Source organism: Numida meleagris, chromosome 5, assembly GCF_002078875.1.
Source record: "Numida meleagris isolate 19003 breed g44 Domestic line chromosome 5, NumMel1.0, whole genome shotgun sequence".
Lineage (NCBI taxonomy): Eukaryota > Metazoa > Chordata > Aves > Galliformes > Numididae > Numida > Numida meleagris.
In genome coordinates, this window is record NC_034413.1 from 26,923,273 (window position 1) to 26,942,282 (window position 19,010).

The following is a 19,010-nucleotide window of genomic DNA, read 5'->3' on the forward strand; positions in this document are numbered from 1 at the left end:
TTTCTATTTCTCTAAACATCAGAATCTGTATCAATTTCATATTTTGATTCCAAACTGTTCATATTTTCTACTGTCGTGGTATTGGCTAACAGCTTTTTTGCCCGTGGCTATGTTTTTCTCTATAGGAATGTTGCAGATCTTTTGTGTCCTAATAAATCTTAAAAGGATGGATTAAAAAAAAAAAAAAAAGAAAAAGGAAAAATTCTTGATATACATGGACTTTGTTTCTTTTGCCATTTATATGGGTCCATATATCTTTAGACCCATAAGATACTCCAAAGTCTTTGAGGTTTTCTGATATGTACAATATAGAGAATTTAAATGAAAACTTTTGCTGCTGGGAAGTCAGAAGGGAAAGAGTGAAGCTCATTTTACTTCCTGCTTTGTTGGCTCTTTTCTTGGTACAGCCATTTTTGAAATATAAAGTAACTGTTGGTAAATTTGCATTTTAAAAAGAAACAAAACCCAACAACTTGATTTTTACCTTGTAGTCTCCCACAAAAGCTGTATATAATGCTAGACACTGGAACCAGCCGGAATCAGAGGTTCTGCCAGCACCACCGGTTTTGAAAACTCCCAGTGTCCCAGTAAGTAGATTGTTATTAGTATATCTTCTAAGTTTCAGTGGTATATTTTGAAACCAACAAAAGTTATTGATATTTGGTTATGTCACAGTCATTCAGAATGAAGTCTGTTTTGTGATGTCAGCCACTGGGTATTTGGCCAGAAAGAGGTTGTCAGTGGAAATAATCTAGAATGAAATCTTCTATATCATTTCAGTTTGTGGATACTTAAAAATACTCTGAGTTGTGTTCCCTGGTGTGCAGAGGTTAAGCTTTCTAATAGTGGACTCCATTTTTATCTTCTTTGAGAACCTTGAGAATTAAGCTGCTTATACCCATAAAAATCAGCAATTTGTAGGTCAAAAAGGAAAACTGTGTAGAGAGATTTCCATTGCTTTTCCTTTTGTAAGAACAAAGTATTGTAAATTGGTGACTGGAGTCTGCAGGCAAGGTGAAAGAAACAATTTTCTTTGTGTGCCTAGAAGGACCAGTATTATAGAAGGATGTATGCAAGAAGTTAACAAGAGGTGAAAACAATTCTTAAACAGATTTGTTCAAAAACTAGTATTTGATCAGAACTTTAAGGTAATTATTTTTGAATGTATTTAGACTCTGAGAATCCAGGGTCTTGTGCTTATATGTGTGTAAAAGCAATTATGGATTATGCCGGGATGGCATTGTACATTGTCAATAAACTTTATTTCATTTAGTCTATAACTTATTTCATACCTGAGAACAGAAAATCAAGGTGAGGTTATTCTAGCACTGATATGTCTTCAGTTCTTGTGGTTTTTTTTTAATTCCACCCGTGTGTGTGTTCTGTTCTGATGATAGATCTTTGATTTACACTTTTTTTGTTTGTCCTCACCTTATTTAAAATGCCCTTCCTTCACTGTTAACCATGCTGCCTGGAAAACACAGATGACTTGGATTGAAGTAACTATTCGCATTAGCTTTGAGGAGAGCAGATTTTTCACCCTGAGTTTTTTCTTTAAAAAAGGTGATTAGAAGTTCTTAGTCCCTCTTCTCGATTTCAAGTGTGTAGGTTTGAACTGAAGCTTTTATTGCTTGCTTAATCTTTGTATCAATACTGTTTTGCATGAAAGACTCTGATTGCCAGCTGCAAGACAGATTTTCTGAGTCTTCTCAGGTAATCTCGAAATATAGCCTCTTCAGGATAGGAGAATGTTGGGATCATCCATATTCAAACAGGCCATTTTGTCTTGTGTCAGGGTTCCACTTTGGAACCATCAGTGTATTAATTCAGTAACATGGCAGAGATTTGGCTGAAGCAACTTGCTAGCAGAAGCTGTAGGTGCTTCTGGTGTTCTGAAGTATATCTGAAGTTACTTCAGTCATGTTTTTAACCTTGATTTGTGTGTATGATCAAGATATAAGAGTAGTAAGAAATAAGCCTTATTCCAAGTGTTCAGCGGTAATCCCTGAACAGATGATCCTGCAGATACAGATGAATTTGTTTTAAATTTACAATAGGAAAGCATGCAAGCTGCTTATGTCAAGTACTCTTTCTTATGGCTTCTTTAACTCCCTTGGGATCCCTTTTGAAGGCGAAGCCATTAACCAAGACTTGGATGAGACTGTTCTGCTTCAGCGGGTCTCCTGCTTTGAAAAGCCTATTAAGATCACAGTCCTCAAATAAATGCTTTCCAGGGTGGCTTATTATTCTTTTGCCACTGGAGCCTAAGTGAGCAAACGCTGAAGTGCCATGCACTGGTAGAAGCAGTGTGTAAGGAATACTGTGTTTTGGCTTGTATTTTAGTTTTGGCTGTTGACTTACAAGAAGAAAGCTTTCCTCTCTAATATCCCCTGCAGTGTGTAACAGCTAATGCCTATCCTCTGTCTGCATCAAGTCCTTTACTAACTGTTGTATATTCCAATTAGGTTTTGCTGTAGTTCATGCTGTAATATGTTTTTCCTAGAAAGTATTAGTAACACAATTATGCATATGGCCAGTGTGTGGAGAATACCTTATTAGAACATACCCTATCTGTCTGAGGCTTTCATGCTTCTTTTACTTTAGCAGCAAGTTTTTATGGTACTACAAAAATTACATAGGTAGTCTCCTACCTGGAGACATTCTGCAGTGTTAGGTTGGTGAGGTCAGTTTCTGGTAGTATACCCTGAGCACAGCAATGTGGTAGCCTCCAGTAGATAGGAGTGAGAGCAGTAGACCCAGTAATTTTTCAGTTCCAGCTGTGCTGAAGCAGTGATTGCTTGGTGCTGTGATCATATCCAGACCAGTGTGCTAATGATGGTTCGGTATAGCTACCAGCTATACTCTCTGTTCTGGAAGCTCCAGTGAAAGGGGGGTAAAATACCTGTAAGTATCAACAAATACTTTTTTTTTTTAAACCCTTAACTTGATTCTTCTACTTACCCTAAAGCTTAAAGAACATTGGTAAGGGACTTTTTTTTCAGTTTCAGAATTCACTGGAGTGTTCTTGACTACTTAGAACTGTTTTTAATACTTAAAAATGCATGTAATTTCTGTTTTTATTGATTTTTTTCTTTAAGAGTAGGTAGGTACATTATCACACAATTTAGGTACATCTTGGTAGCGTAAGGGAAGGACTAAATTATCCCAAAATGTGAATTTGACAATTGCACACCTGTACTGTTTCCTGATGTATTCAGTGTATGTTTACATGCTCAAAACATCTGCCCATTTTAGCACTTTCTTATTAATAGGTAAGGCTATCTTCAAAGGAGGCAATTCATAAAGATGATGGAGTTTTTAAGGCTCCTGCACCACCTCCCAAAGTGATTAAAACTGTGACAATACCTACTCAGCCCTATCAAGAGATAGTAACTGCATTGAAATGTAGGAAAGAAGACAAAGAAGTAAGTATTCTTGACAAATTTTTAAAATAAAGAATTATTGATAATTCTAAGAACTGAAGGAACAGTGTCAAAATGAAATTTGGCTTACCTTGTAAAGATAAGATTTTTTATTTATATAGTTGAATGGCCTTTTTTGACTACTTAATGTTTTCTTGCACTCAAAACTGAATGGATTTAAAACTGTACTTGCTAAGGTTATCATAAATCCCAAGAGCAACTTACCTAGGTAAAAATATTTGTCTCTTCCAGTTATACACTGTTGTTCAACATGTAAAGCACTTCAATGATGTAGTGGAATTTGGTGAAAATCAAGAGTTCACAGATGATATTGAGTACTTGCTAAGTGGATTGAAGAGCAATCAGCCCCTAAACACACGTTGCCTTAGGTAAGATACTTTAATATAAAACATCAAGCTGGTATTTAAAAGAGCAATTGAATTAAATAAATAGCCATTGAAGAAGTAGCCAAACTTTAAAATGTTATTTGCGGGTTACCCAGCACTTCTTTTGTAAAGAATAACATTTGAAAATAGTCTTGAAGATGGTATGTTGTGAGTAATCAGCAGCAGTACAAAGGAGAGAAGATGGAGTAAGAAATTGCACAGTAAGGTACATCTTCAAAACTTGTTTGCCTTACTGTAAATTAAAGAAATCTGATAACTTAGTTCAGTGTGATTTTAAATGAGAGATGTCTATTGTTGTTTTTCTTATTTTTAAAGCAAAATTCTGCAATAAAATCTGTAAGACAGTTAAGTTGTTCTGGCTACAATGTAAAGCTAATGTAATGTGGTGATACCACTAAACTTCCACTGGAAGTGTTGTGGCTGCAGTACTTGTTGGGAGCTTTCCTAAGTTGTCTTTGAGTACTTATGGCACTTTTAACGTTCAATTTACACGTTATCGCTACGGTAGTATCAAAAAAGTTACAGTCATGCTTTGATAAAGTTTACTCACAGCAATAGTACTGATTTCTATTGTCTGAACATAAAATTAGTTAGAATGATGTTCTGTAACCACATAATAGTTTATCTCTTTTTGATACTTCTAAAATTTCCTGTTTACCGCAACTGAAATGCTAGAGAAAGGAACAGCATGATCCACAGACACAAGTGATAAGGATGCTCAGAGACTTGTCTGCGCTTGAGAAAAAGCTTTACACTTGCAGGAGTGCTATTACAAAAATAATTTATTCTTCATGTTCCCTGAAAAACAGTAATGAATATTGTTGATTTAGCATAAACTGGAGTAATCTGCTTTCCTGTTTCTGTGTACATTGTTATGAAAATAGATTAGTACCACAGCAATAGTTCAGGACTGTCTTTCACATCAAGTGCACCTGCTTGGATTTCAAGCAGTTTAAAGCCTTAGGATGACTTCTTACTTCCCACATTTTTATCAAGGAGTACAACTTATAGGAACACCATAGATGTTTTTCTTTCAGTTAACAAATGAGAAGAAAATTGTTTCTCCGAAGGAAATCGATGTGTAAGGATACTGAACAACGTAAAAGCTCTAATTGGTGCTGTTGTAATGGGAGAAAGGCTACTGGTTCTTAAAGCACCTTACCATATGAATCTTACATTGTTTCCTTACTAGTCATAGAAAAATTGATTGCAGTGTTGCTCTCACATTACTCCACACTGAAAAGCAGTGTATTTTTAAATAGTCCATGTGTTGGGCTGTGCTGGGAATGACAAAGCAACTTCCTAACAAAAATAAGGGAGAAACTTCCATCTTGTACAACAGAACTTTTTGATTAGACTAATATATTAACTCTATAGTGTTTCCATCAACTCTAAATGTAGCAATAAATATTAAAAGATTTTTTTAAAACTTTTGTAGAAGTAGTGTAGGTCATGAGCAGGACTAATCAGTCAATTAAATAGATAGTGATGGAAGCTCACATTTAGAATTCTGGCTTATTCCTTGATCCACAGTGAGCTTTCCTGTACCTGTACCTCAGTTTCATGCTTAATCTATGAACACTTTATTTTCAATTCAGTTATTTCGAATTTTGTTTGAACGAAGCAAGTTCAGGGTATGCTTTCAAATTGGTTTTTAGCTGACCTTAAAATAAGTAAACAGACACGGTTTGGTGGTAAACAACTGTTGAATAAATGCTGCTCTGCTTGCCAGTTATGAAGTTGGCTTAAACAAATTTTAGAATTTAGAACATAGCTTCTCAAGATCTGAAGTTCAGTGGTGTTTCTTAGACTTGTTTCACTACAGTTCTTGTAAATGTGATTTTCGTTCTAATCCAGAATTAATTTCCTCTAGTGTAATCAGCTTGGCGACCAAGTGCGCCATGCCCAGCTTCCGAATGCATCTGAGAGCACATGGGATGGTAGCCATGGTTTTCAAAACACTGGATGATTCCCAGCACCATCAGGTATGTATCCATTGTCTATTTTATTACAGTTTGGTTATAGCTGTGTAGTTATTATAAATTCTGTGTACACATAATTCACAGTGAAGCATCATGTCTAGAGAGTATCCCAAAACAAACAAACAAAAAAAACCACCTTTTAAAAATTTATCATAGTATTTTTTCTTCAAAACAGATCTGAAGGAAAACTATGTATTTCATTCAAATAAAAGACTTAAAAGTTTAAAATAATATTTTATTTTTATTTAAAGATGTCTCTAAATGCTAGATCTGTAGCTTGTATGAATCGCTTCCTTTGCTGCGGCTGTGGTGGGGAATTTGGCACGTCTAGGGCTCGTCTCCTTGAGCAGTGCTGTAGTTGCATTTGTGGGATGTCATGAGTACGTGCAGTGTTCTATGATAAAACAGGGAAAGTGACCTGAGAGTTGAGAACTGAAGCAGTTTGGCTTTTCCTTACCAGTTTTGTAAGCTCAATTCAGCTGTAACTTGTGGATAGCTGTACTATTTTGCCAGTGATTGAAAACTGTGGAGTTTCCCTTCAAGTATTGGTATGGAAGCTGAATGTGGGAAATGTTACTAGAAGCAGGTAGTAGATATATGTATACCCAGTTCACCTTACTGGTTTTCTAATAGCTATTGCAGAATGACATGTTGCAGTAGAAAACTTTGTAGGAATAAGCAGTTAAGAGATTGTATTTGACATCTTACAGTGGGGGCTGGGGGTGTGAGGTAAGGAGAGGAGCTATAGAGTTCTAAGGAGCTAATTTTAAAATAATAGTTAATTTTCTTTCTTCCTGGCAAGTTAGCAATGGCTAACTGTAAGACGTATGAACCAGATTCAACTTACTCATTTTTCTGTGAGTTGTTGAAATAGTGCTGATACTAGCAATAAATATAGTCACACTATTTAAGATAGATACCACCACTGAGTTGCAGGAGATCTGCAGAGGACAGCTACAGTTACTTGGAAAATGTACAAGCTTGCTCAGTGTATTTTAGGCTGTCACTTAACAGTTCCCATTATTTCTTCATTTTCAAAAGAACTAGCACACACAGTTCAAAAGGAAATTGCATGCTATTATTAGTCTGCAGTAGCAAAAAGCATTGATTCTATTCACCCTTTTCAGTGTATCTGAAATGCTCCCTTCTGTCTGGAGGGAAAAAGATGGAAGTTAACGTTACAATGTATTTAACATTTCAATATATATTTCTTGGTATATATTATACACTATTATAAGATCACTGATTTATCAAACTACTAATAAATTTTAAAATATATGCTCTAAGTACTGTCAGTGTATGTTCCAACAATGGCTTTTTTTGTATAACCTTGCTGTCTTTATAACCTACCTGTTCGTTCACTAATCGTTTCACTAAAATTGTAACTTGTTTAAAATCAAAAGAAATTTCTCAGTAAATCAGTGCGAGGTAACTCAAGAATAACAAATCACATTACGCTACACTTACATGGCTCTCATTGATTTAAGATGAATAGGGACTGTGGGGAAAATAGTACAATTAAGTTGTTGATACTTTGGTATAGTATTTTGGATGTGGGAGAGTACTGTCATAATGGTAGTGCTCATGGCAACAATATGGCAGTATCTTGCATTCGGTTGTACTGTACTGTGGAGTAGACTGAGAAAGCAGATGACTTGCTGACTTCCATAAGAATATAAAATAGTAGATGCAGAGCAATTTTTCAATCAGTAAAGAAAGCAACATTGCTTGTTATCATCTTGAGCTGTGCCTCCAGAATATTTATATGATAAGTACTTGTTGGATGTAATTTGCTTATAGATTCTTTTTGTAAGCTGCAATTTGATACTTTTTTTTAAGGTTGACTTTGTCTCTAGCTATGTTTTAAAGACTATGGAATATTGTTCATTTTTCAAGTAAAATCTATATTTTGATTATAGCTGTCAGTAGTTAAGCACAGAAATGTGATTTTGCAATGTCTTGAGCATGTGAATAAAACATAAAAAGAAAGACTGCATTGAATGTAGCACTGAACCCCAGAAAATAACCATCTGTTGCTGTAAGTTGGGTTATAAATAGAATGAGCAAGGGAAGACAAGGATGAGAGTGGGCGTAGTTGGCCTGCAGTTTCTAGTGTAAATGTTCAACTAGGTTGTTTTCCTGAGTACTGTAGAAGAATGGGTAGAAATAGTAAGTATGCCTTCAGTTCTGTTTAGACCAAATGTTTGTTTTACTCTTTTCTCCCTTCCACGGCCTTTGTTTGGAAGCAGGATGTGTTATAAGTGTTGTCAGGAATAAAACAGGAAAAAAACAAAAACAAATGAAACAGGACACAGGTTTATTACACCAATCCATAAGATTTTTTGTTTGGTTGGTTGGTTTTGATTATTTATTTTTTAGGATCAAAAATGACTTGTACAGATGATTTTCCTCCTCCTTTTTCAAGTTAGAATTCTCTGTATGGTAGTGCATGAGGTTGGCGGAAACCTATGTAATTAACTGTCTTGAACACTTACTCATCAGAGCAGTATTTTGTATTCAGGAGTTATTGTTACTTAAGATTAAACCAACCTGTCTGTAATAAGTAAGAAAAATGACTTTTAGTAAACCGTATCAATGACATGTAGCTGAAGCAGATTTGTTCTGCAGTATAAGTACCATGACTATCTGAAGTCCTTACTTATTTTGCAACATCATTATTTTCCTCTTGTAGTTGAACATTTGGGAGCTTGTTGGCCTGGCTGTCTTAAGGTTTTCTTTGTTGCAGGAATCTAGTTCTTGTTACCCATACCTACTCCACTCGTTTTTGCAGTCCAGCAGTCCTCCTGTAGCCTGAAACCTTCTGTATAATGTCCTCGCCCCCACCTTGGTTCCTCTTTAATCTAAGCATGTTAAAACCTGGGTTGGAAAGTCTGAAGGGAAGTGATGACAGGTGCTTACATGGAGGAAAAGCCATTACTCGCTGTGTAATAGAAAGTCAGCTGGATTGCGAAGAAGGAAGCCTGAGAGAAGCAGGAATTCGGTACAGTCTTACAGAATTAGTCTGATTGCCCTTATCAGGCTTGTGAGTATCTGTAAATCAGGGTATTCTAAGTAGTGATCCGAGAGCAATCTCTGGCTTTCTGAAATGCCTAAATGTTAGTAGTCCATATCCTAAATTCTGCAGTTTCTCTCTACTACTGCATGGTTTTCAGTTGTCAGAAACTAAATGTCCTGTGGGGGGTTTGAGCGGCCAGGTAGTGCTGTTCACTATAAGATGGTTCTTCCTGTTCTAAGAACTGCCATTCTGAAGGAACAAAAAGTGTAGTCATCTTCCAGTAACCTGAAATTTCTTACAGTTTAAACCAAATACAATTTCTATGATTTAAATTATAAAATTACAAGGTTTATTGGAGAAAATAAATGGAAGTTAATGTCTATCAAGGCAAGCTGCGTAGTCTGCTTCCTGCCTTACATGGTCCAGCTGACAAAGCTGGAATAGTGATATTTGCAGCTAAGCTTCATTTCTTAAAAACAACCTTGTGCCTTCAGGTTGTACTGTGAAAGAAGATGTAGATTTAAAAACCCTTGCTTCCTTCATTATTCCGAATGCATTTTATTCACCTCTGCCCTCAAGGGTTTCCCTGTCTCAGCCAAGAAGGCATTTTAACATACTTTTTGATAGACTGTCAGCTGCCTAATCCTGCTTTGGAAATGCTGATACTACCTGGTATGACCAGGTATGATTATTGCTTGCTTCTAAAATAGAGGCAGCTAATGATTGCTTTGATGGTTGGCTGAACTGTTAACGAAATGTTAATCTGTTATGATTGAGAAATTTGGCTCTTTCCTGTTGAGCTGTACAACATGTACTTCCCAGACTTTAGTTCTGTGATGTGAATTTAACTTTTCTGCATTTTAAATTTACCATTCACGCAAAAAAAAAAAAGAAATACATACTATGCAGCATGTTGACTCTTCTTTCAGAACTGAATTCAGTCAGTTACTCCACAGAAAACAGATAGACCCCCTCAGATGTCTAAAAAGGTTTATGGAAGTACTGTGCTCAGCACACCTTAATTCTTCGTGTACATTTTTACTCCTTATTGTTGCTTGGAGCTCATTGGATAGATGGGTCTCTTGGCACCAGTACTGTACTTGCCAGCCCTGGAGACAGATACCTTTGGTATCATCTCTTGCTCTTGCTGACATTTGTCTCTTCCTAACAGCCCCCTTCTGCCTTTGCTTTTCTGGATCCTCATGAGGATGAATTACAACTCCTTGAAGAAAGTTTAGATATTCTTTAGCCAGTAAGAGGTCTTTATAGAACATTTCTGTTAATTCTTCGTACGATAGGAATGGTTGAGCTAATAGTGTTTTCTAGTTGAAAAACTGATGTGGGAGGAAGGGCTGGTTTTGTTTACACTCTATCTGCTTCCAAAGAGCAGAATTCCGATGGAAATGAAATGTGTTTGTGCAGGAAAGGTTTGGGTAAGCTATTGACTGATGGACCTGCTTGGCAGAACTGGAATGTATGTCAACAGGTGCTTTTTTTTGTCTTCCATTCCCATCCTTACAATCTTTCTGATGCCTTCTGTCACTAGCTTAACCCACCTAACTTGAACTTTCACCAACATTGGCACGTACCACAGACTTTTTACTTTCTTCCTCTGCCATCTGTTTCTTCCGTAATTCTGTGTTACTGGAGTTATCATTTTATTCAGTTGCAGCATTGAATCTCTCAAAAGCAGAAAAACCTGCTTCTCTACCAGAGCTTTATGAATATATTTAATTATTTGTCTCATTTCTGTGGGTTAAAAGAATGTGTTAGTAACTAGCTACAATGAATCAATTTATGGACCAGAGGAAATACTCATGCAAGTGCTAGTGGGGGTGGGGACTTATCAGGTGTTTTCTGATGTATGGGTGGATGTTGGTGGTATGGCAGTAGAGGTGGAACCTTTCCACCAGCGTTCCATTGCATGTTGTTGCCTTCTGACAGATGGCAGTGGAGGGGCAGTCTAACACAATGACGTCTGACATGGAAGTGTGTATGAAGCAAAGTGTGTCACTGAATTCCTCCATGCGGAAAAAAAAAAGGCAGCCATTGACATTCATTGACACTTCCTGAATGTTTATAGAGACCAGTAAGTCTCTGTAAGTGAGGCTGTGGGTGCTGCGTTTCAGCAGTAGCGACAGTAGGTCATCTCCAGTGATGCGGATTTTGGGGAGCACAGTGTGTAGGCTCTTGTTCATTGCTGGAGAAAATGTGTAGCTACTTGTGTTGACTATGTTGAAAAATAGTGTCTTGTAGATGAGAATTACCTCTCTCAAATAGTGTTCTTTGAATCTGTTGTAGTTTCTATGGAAATAAATAGGTCAGAGTGACATATGTAAGTTTTAATCTCATTAAAAATTGTAAAACTTGTTTAATATGATTATTAAAAATCACTTTCTTTTTTTTCTTTCCTTTCCCAACCGAAGAATTTGTCCCTTTGTACAGCAGCTCTAATGTACATCTTGAGTAGGGATCGTCTGAACATGGATTTAGACAGAGCTAGTTTAGATCTGATGATACGGCTGTTGGAATTGGAACAAGATGCTTCTTCTGCCAAGCTGCTGAATGAGAAAGACATGAATAAAATTAAGGAAAAAATTCGGAGACTGTGTGAAACTGTTCACAATAAACATCTTGATCTCGAAAACATCACGGTGGGTATCATGCTTTTGTTTGGAAACCTTGACGATAGTGAAATGCTTAATAAAATGGAATTGATAAGCAGCAACCTTCATTTCCTATCTCATAACTAACAAGTCATGACGCTATTGACTTTCTCTTCATATGATTGCACTGCAAGTATCTTCTTTTTTAGGTTTAAAATTTCCTTTATAAAAGCTTTTTAGGAGGATAAAGTTATGTTCTTCAGCTGTCTGATTCACCATTGGCTATTGGTAAGGGTGTAGTTCATTACAGGTAGCAAAACCCAATAAGATTTGAAATAATTATGTTTCAGGATTACATTTAGTTTATTTGAATTTCTTTGCTTAAATTTTCATCTGTATACATCTACAAGCAGTAGGGTTGTTATGTGAGAGTAAGAGTGTTGTGTGCTAAACTGAAAATGTGGTGCAAGTACCTGCATTTAAAAGTAAATAAACAAATCTGTCTTTCAGAAAGTAGTTTCTCTCTGCTGGAAGTGCAGTGGCAGATGTATCGATAACCTTAAGTTTGGATGAGGGCTGTTTATTTTATGCTTCCTTTCTCAAGCCTACTAGTGCTTATTGAATGTATCTTTGGCTGCTGCAGAGTGAGCACATTTTTGTTTAAAAAAATAAATTTGACCATGGTTTGATGCTAGTGTTGAGCTAGTTTGAAAAACAAAATGTAAGTTGCAAGTCTTTTTGAAAGAGCATCTTTGAAGAATGGGTAACAAATTGACTAGATGTGTGGTCAAAGATGGCACAAATTAGTAATGTTTTATTGCTTTCACCCTATTTCAGTGTAACAGATATTTGTATGATCTTAATTTTAGTATCTTCTGATAAGTTCTTTAACATTTCAGATGTTCTTAATGGGTTTTTGTTATTTTTAATCTAACATGTACATTGACGAGAAGTTTCTAATCTATTGATTATGAAGTGAGCTTTTCAGAGTTTCATCTGCAACAAACATTTCAACTCTTGTTGGTAATCTGAAGATAAGATTGTATTCTATTTTATGTTAGTTTAAAAGATACTCTGCATTGATGAACTGGCATTTTCTTTCGTAGTTCTAGTGACCTACTTTTGTCCTTTAAGTTCTAGGAATTTCTTTGTCCTTTTGGCACCCCATCTCCCACTCCACATTCTAGCTGTGGAACAGATAGCTGAATTGATATCAGAAGTTAGTATTATGTAGCATTAGGAGGAGTTGAGTTTTAAGAAAGGGTAATCTTGATGTCATTCTTAACGTCGGTAAGTGATTTATGTTGACAGATGGTAATTGTTCCAGTGTTTAATTTTTAGACTTATTTCCTACAAACTCACAAAATGTATAGGTAAGGAACTCAGTGGTTTTTCTGGCCTTTGAAATTGGCAGAGGCAGAATAAGATTGAGCTGATTTTTTTTCTGCTTTCAGCTTACTCTAGTAATTCATATGATACAATCTTAAGATATCAGCACAGAACAGACTGTGCTTTCTAGGTAATGATTAGCAAGGAATTGGTATAATCAATGTCTTACCCTGGAGAAGACTCACATAGTTCATGATCTGCTAGATCTTTTGCATTATTAAATGTAAGACAGCTCCATTTATCAAGCATGGAACAGCTGCTTACAGGTTCTTGATTGCTAAAGCATGCAGCTACACAGGACACTGTCTTCTGCTAAACTTTTCTAATATTCATAATCTGAGCTGGCCTGAGTTTTAAAAGGGAGAGGATGTATTAAGAGGGACTCTGTCCTGCAAAAAAATTATCCATGAATAAAGAAAAATATAACTAAAAATTTCAGGTTTTTTTTCCAGAGCCATCTTTTTTTTTTTTTTAAATCATATTGAGCTGTTGTTGTAAATGTGTTAAATACTGTAGTACCTCACAGATGGAAACTGGTTCCCTCCCAGCTGCACCATCTAGAAGTAGACTATACAGTGTTTAGAGAATATTTGCAAGCCAAATGATGTGAACAGATTCTCTGCCAATTTATGATGGTAGCAGTGGTAACTTGAGACAGTAGTGAATTTCATGTGTGGAGGGTAAGTTACTTTCAAATGAATCTCTGTAATGAGATATAATAAGTAATCTCCATTTTTACCAGATGACAGACAGGCAGAAAATGCTAACAAAAAATGCAGATCTTCTTGAGTTACAGAAAAGATCTGTGTTTTTTTCTAACTTGGACATAACCACTGAAAAACAGAAGGATTGCAACAGATGTTTTGATAGCTCCAGTTTGTGCTTTACCAACTACACGTGACCAGTACCGCCCATATCTTCATGCAGACTCCAACTGGAAATGAGGTTGGACTAATTATTGAGTACTCGTAAATATATGCAGAGGATTCAGCTTTCTAGACTGCTCTCAACATTGAAAAATCTAAAGCCAGAAACTGAAAAGGAATTCTCTGTGCATTGAATTTATTCCAGGATTTTTCTTGAGGTTTGATCTTCTCCAAAACCAGAACTTAACCTTCCTGTTAGAGAAGTGCAATTTGCTTTTAGTCAGTGTAGCCCAGTGTATCTGATGCTTGCAGGTAGATCTTATCTGTAATTAAGTCATCCAGAGTGAATTCTCTTTTCAGCTGGTGACACGTAACTTTTTCAGTCTCTGAATAAGAAAATGTAAGGGAACATACATAAAAATGAACAGAATATATGACTGTTCAAAAGCAAGAGTTAAGATTTGAATCATTAAAGCATACATGAAAATCATTTTTGTCCTTATGGCTGTTGGCAGTTAAAGGCAGTTCACTGATGCCTGAGTGATGAAACAGCTGCAGGAGTAACTGCGGCTATAGTTGTTGTTTCCTCTGTGATGGAGAATTAAGAAGCTGCTGACTCGGTGAGAAATGGCCTATTGTGGATTTGCTGCTGCCTGTGCTCTCCCCCCACAACACCTTCATGGCCGAAGGATGCTTCCATTTACATTGCTGAAATGCAGTTACTAACTGTACAGTCATCAGTGACCAGGTGCTGCAGAAGTTGCTTCTGAAAAAAAAAAAAAATAATGAGATAGCTGAGAACTCCTGAGTGGGTAACTCTTCTTTATCAGCATTGATCTTCAACTTTCTTCTCCTCGGAAATCAGTATTCTGAAAGCAAGGGAAGCAGCTGAAGCTATCCGGGTTGTTGAGGAGGAATCATGCAAATAATAACTTGGCTTTCAAAGATAGCGAGGTTTATTCAAGCCCGGTGAGTACTGTCATTCCCAGGAAGTGCTGAGGTCTGCACTAGTGTCCTCCTGGAACATGCTTCACAGCTCAGAATGAGCACAGCCCGCCTTAGAAGCATTACAAATCAAACATGTCAGGGAAGGAAGATAACTTGAAAGTGGTTAAATTCAGTTCACTTTAAGGAAGCCTCACAGCTTTTTCTCTAGCTGTTCATTGTAGACTTTGTGGCACATGAAATTATTAGATATATAGTAGCCCAGATTTACGTGTATGTTTTTGGAGATTACGGAAGTTGATATAGTTCTGTGTAGGTGTAAATCTTATACATACATATGTATATGTCTAATATGTGTATAATATCTTTTATTGTTATCTTTGCCTTTTATAGAGGCCTTTAGAAAAATCAACATAAATAGTAATGTCTTTATAAATGGGGGGAGCTTCATTAAAAACATCGCAGGGGATTAACTAAGGTAATAACCTAAAATCTGTTCAACTGCAGTATGCAGGAAATAGAGTTGTCTTCAGTGTTGCTGAATTTAGATATATGTTCCTCCTAGAAAAAAAGAATTCAGTAAATAAGGGAAGGTACTTTTATCAGTATTTTAGTTTAATTGTTGTCATGAGTACATTTAAAATAAAACCACACATGCACAAAAAGCCTCCATTAGAAACAAAAGAATTCTACGAGCAGCAAAGGCATTGTATTTGGGAATAACAGAAGAAATAAGCAGGTTTTTTTCCTGTCTGGCTAGGAATGCAGACATCTTTTTTTTCATCAGACCAAGTCCTTATTTAAGAAAGGAAAAAGAAAGAGCACCCATTTCTATCTGTTCTTGCTCCCTCTGGTGGTTTTTCTGCTTAGAACCTCTAACTTCACTTTAATCACTTTTATATGAAGTGTATTTATATGATCTGATATGTTGGCTACAGCTGCATATGATGATTTCACTAATCCTGGTATCTGTCTCTTTCAGACGGGGCATTTGGCAATGGAGACATTATTGTCTCTCACCTCAAAACGAGCTGGGGACTGGTTTAAAGAAGAGCTACGACTTCTAGGTGGTCTTGATCATATTGTAGATAAAGGTATGCTGGAGATTCTGCTTTGGCGGTGTGTGAAAATTAGTAAATCAAAGATGTTTGCTTTTCTTAATATCCATTTTCTGTTGTTAAGAATTGAAAAAGGTCAGTTCTAAAAATACCCAATTCTGTGTCATGTTATTGGGAAACATTAATCTCTTCTATGTGGGATTGAAAGTAGCTTTAAGGTTAAACAGAATCTGGATAATGTTGTGTGTAGTGTAAGACTAAAAATGGATTAAGTTTAGAGTACAAATAACTGTGTTACATGCATCATCTGTGTGCACCGTATTTACTCCAGTGTAAGTGTTGTAATATCGGCTTTACAGTTATATAGAATTGTTTTCTATATGTAATAGGCCTGGTAACGTGTGGTTTTTTGATGTGGTTTTGTTTTGTTTTGAATTTTTGTTGTTTTTACTGAAGGATAGGAAAGTGGACTTTTATAAACGAATTCCTGAGCGTTTTGGTTTTAAGTAAGCAGAGAAGTGGACAAAGGAAGGATTGAAGAGATGAGTGTTCAGCTTGCACGTGGCTCCAGGCTGTGGGGAAGTGTGGGGAGAGTGTTCATGTTGTATTTTTTTTCCCCTCTTCTACGAAACAATGCATTTTTAAGAGGCGTGGACATATTTACAGTTAAGAAACATAATCCTGTGCTACTTTGTCAGTAGAAAATAAAATGTACCTGGAAATATAAAATTTTGAAATGCTAATAATGTCTTCAGGATTGTTTCCTCGTATTGCAGTTTTGTAAAGCGTAAAACAAGGTTGATAACAACTCCCTGAATAGTTAAGAAACCTTAATGATTAATAATATTTAGGTAATTTTTCTGCATGGCTTTTGAAGACCTCATATCAATAGTGGAAAATCTTGGTTTTTTTTCCTTAGTTAAAGAATGTGTGGATCACCTTAGCAGTGACGAAAATGAAGAGAAATTAGTTGCTTCGTTATGGGGTGCAGAAAGATGTTTACGGGTCTTAGAAAGTGTAAGTATGAGTAAATACGTTGCATTCCTGGAAAACGCTGGTTTTGATCAGGCCTTTTCAGTATTGTGTTCCTTGAATATATAGTAATATAAGTTACAATATAATGCTTTTCTGTTTCTTTTAATTAAAAAAAAAAGACTACTAACAGTAATGTTGGAATATTTATCAGCGTTCCTGGAATGCTTGTTGAAAATTTTATCATTCTGTATGAAAATACAATATTAGGTATTGCGAATGTGCTGTTATTAAGAGTAGCTGAATGTAATTGGACGCTTTTTTCTGAAGTTCCTTAAGAAATTAAAACTTGCTGTTTATGGTTATTGCTTTCTTGGCATAAGTTTGCATTTATAGAGTGTCTAGTAATACCACATCATAATTGTGTTAAAAGTAATAAATTGATGCATATTACAAGGATTACTGCATTCAGACATGAGCTAACTGCTTAGAAGATAACTAGTCCTGTAGTGAGTTGATCACGGATATTGACATAGTAAATGTTTTTCAGTGAGAACTTCGAACAGAATTAAAATAATTCTGTAGAGCTTAATTGACAAGAACTGTCAATTGTGATAATGTAAGCAAATGGAAAAAGTGTTGTGATGTTTTAGAATTACTACTTTGCACATCAGGAAGTGACATGCAGGTTCAAAGTACAGGTCAGTGACCTTAAACCTGAGGGCAAATAACTACTGTGGTGTTTTTTCTTCGCTAAAATAGCAACATAAACTCAAAGATACTGTAAAAGTAAACTAAAAACTGAGAAAGATGAACAAATATATGAGTTGATACTTAAAAGTTGTGTCACCCATCTCTTTACTTGAATCTTGAGAAATTTTCAGATCCAGTTTCTGATATTATATTCAATGGATGGAATTGCCAAGCACAGTAGAAGAGGCTTGCTTAGTGACAGAATATTCACATATGAATTTGAGGATGGCTTGTGTATAATAAGGTCTTTATGAATTTGGGAAAGAAGACAAAAATCAACATACCAGACAATGCAAGTTAGATAGAAGAACATCTACTGTTTCTGTAAATTGATTCTGTATTCCGGTCAGGAGAATCAAGGGAAAACTTGTAGATGCATAATAAGCTCTCAGAAAAGGAGTTGACATCAAGTTTTAAATAACAAAATATTTGTATGTATGCATGCCCATATGCATGCACTGGGACTACAGAGTCCCAGGATATGGAATCAGGGTTCTGCTGTGGCAGAGCATGTTGCCACAGAGTTTCTGTGTGCTGTGTATCTGGGAATATATTCGGTGTCACGGTCTTGTGGTATTAATTATTACCTGGAAACTCCAAGGAAATACTGGTACAATGTAGCAACGTATCGGTAAGTAGAAGTTTATGCTGGATAGTAACCATGAAACATGGGACTAAATAAACTGGGATAGTGAAGGAGGGGAGTACTACTTTCAAGGAAAAGAAGAATGCCATTTTTAATGTTATTTTATCCTATTTTTAGGTAACTGTGCATAATCCAGAAAATCAGAGCTACCTGATAGCATACAAAGACTCACAACTCATAGTCTCCTCAGCTAAGTAAGTTGTAAAACAAACAAACAAAAAACATTTTGTCACAGCTCTGAACATGATATGATTGAATGTTATATTAACAGAAAAATTCTAGGGGGAAAATATTTAACTTATATATTGCTTTTCATTAAGTAATGTTAAAATAAGTAATGTTAAAGTTATTTTAGATGAGGATATCACTAACTTCCTGAGTACTGACAGTAGGTAGTGCTCTTATTGTTGGTTCTATTAAAGTTGCAAACTGGATTAAGATCTTTCAGTGCCAGATAAGATGAACACAGAAGAGGGCAGTTGGAAAGCTCCTTTTATTTACAGTATTTTATTATGCTTAAGTGTTTACTGAAACAAAGCAGAGTAGGGAATTGACAGCCTAACTAAGGATAGGGGAATTCTGTGCTGAACTGTATTCCCTAAGCCACTTGTCAATTGGGATGAAGTCTCTGTTGACTGGCAGAGATTGCATCCCTCTTGCACTGCCTCGATGGTTCACGAGAATGCAAGTTAAGCTGAAAACTCTTTTCATTGGAAAAAGATTTCATGATTGTAGGCCAGATATTTTGACTAATATATGTTTTTGACATCTTAGTTGTGTTTCTAACTGATATTGGTGTTGCCACTTCAATGTCAAATGAATGTAATGCAGTAGACAAATAGAATGATTAAGGTTGGAAATCACCTTTAAGATCATCTAGTCCAACTGTCAGCCCATCACCAGCATACCCACTAAACCATGTCCCCCAAAGAACAAGCGTTAAAACTA

At 36.0% G+C, this 19,010-nt stretch overlaps 1 protein-coding gene across 2 annotated transcripts in view; it reads left to right on the forward strand.

Annotated features, from left to right (window-relative positions):
• WAPL (WAPL cohesin release factor) overlaps window positions 1-19,010 on the forward strand; it is a 63,424-nt gene that overhangs the window by 36,144 nt on the left and 8,270 nt on the right. Inside the window, exons 5-12 of one of the 2 annotated variants that reach the window (XM_021399665.1) lie at window positions 492-587; window positions 3,273-3,425; window positions 3,675-3,811; window positions 5,703-5,814; window positions 11,254-11,481; window positions 15,616-15,727; window positions 16,611-16,708; window positions 18,180-18,256. In XM_021399665.1, coding sequence (XP_021255340.1) covers window positions 492-587; window positions 3,273-3,425; window positions 3,675-3,811; window positions 5,703-5,814; window positions 11,254-11,481; window positions 15,616-15,727; window positions 16,611-16,708; window positions 18,180-18,256 — 1,013 coding nt within the window. The remainder of the gene's footprint in view (window positions 1-491; window positions 588-3,272; window positions 3,426-3,674; window positions 3,812-5,702; window positions 5,815-11,253; window positions 11,482-15,615; window positions 15,728-16,610; window positions 16,709-18,179; window positions 18,257-19,010) is intronic. The other variant, XM_021399666.1, reaches the window with a different exon arrangement.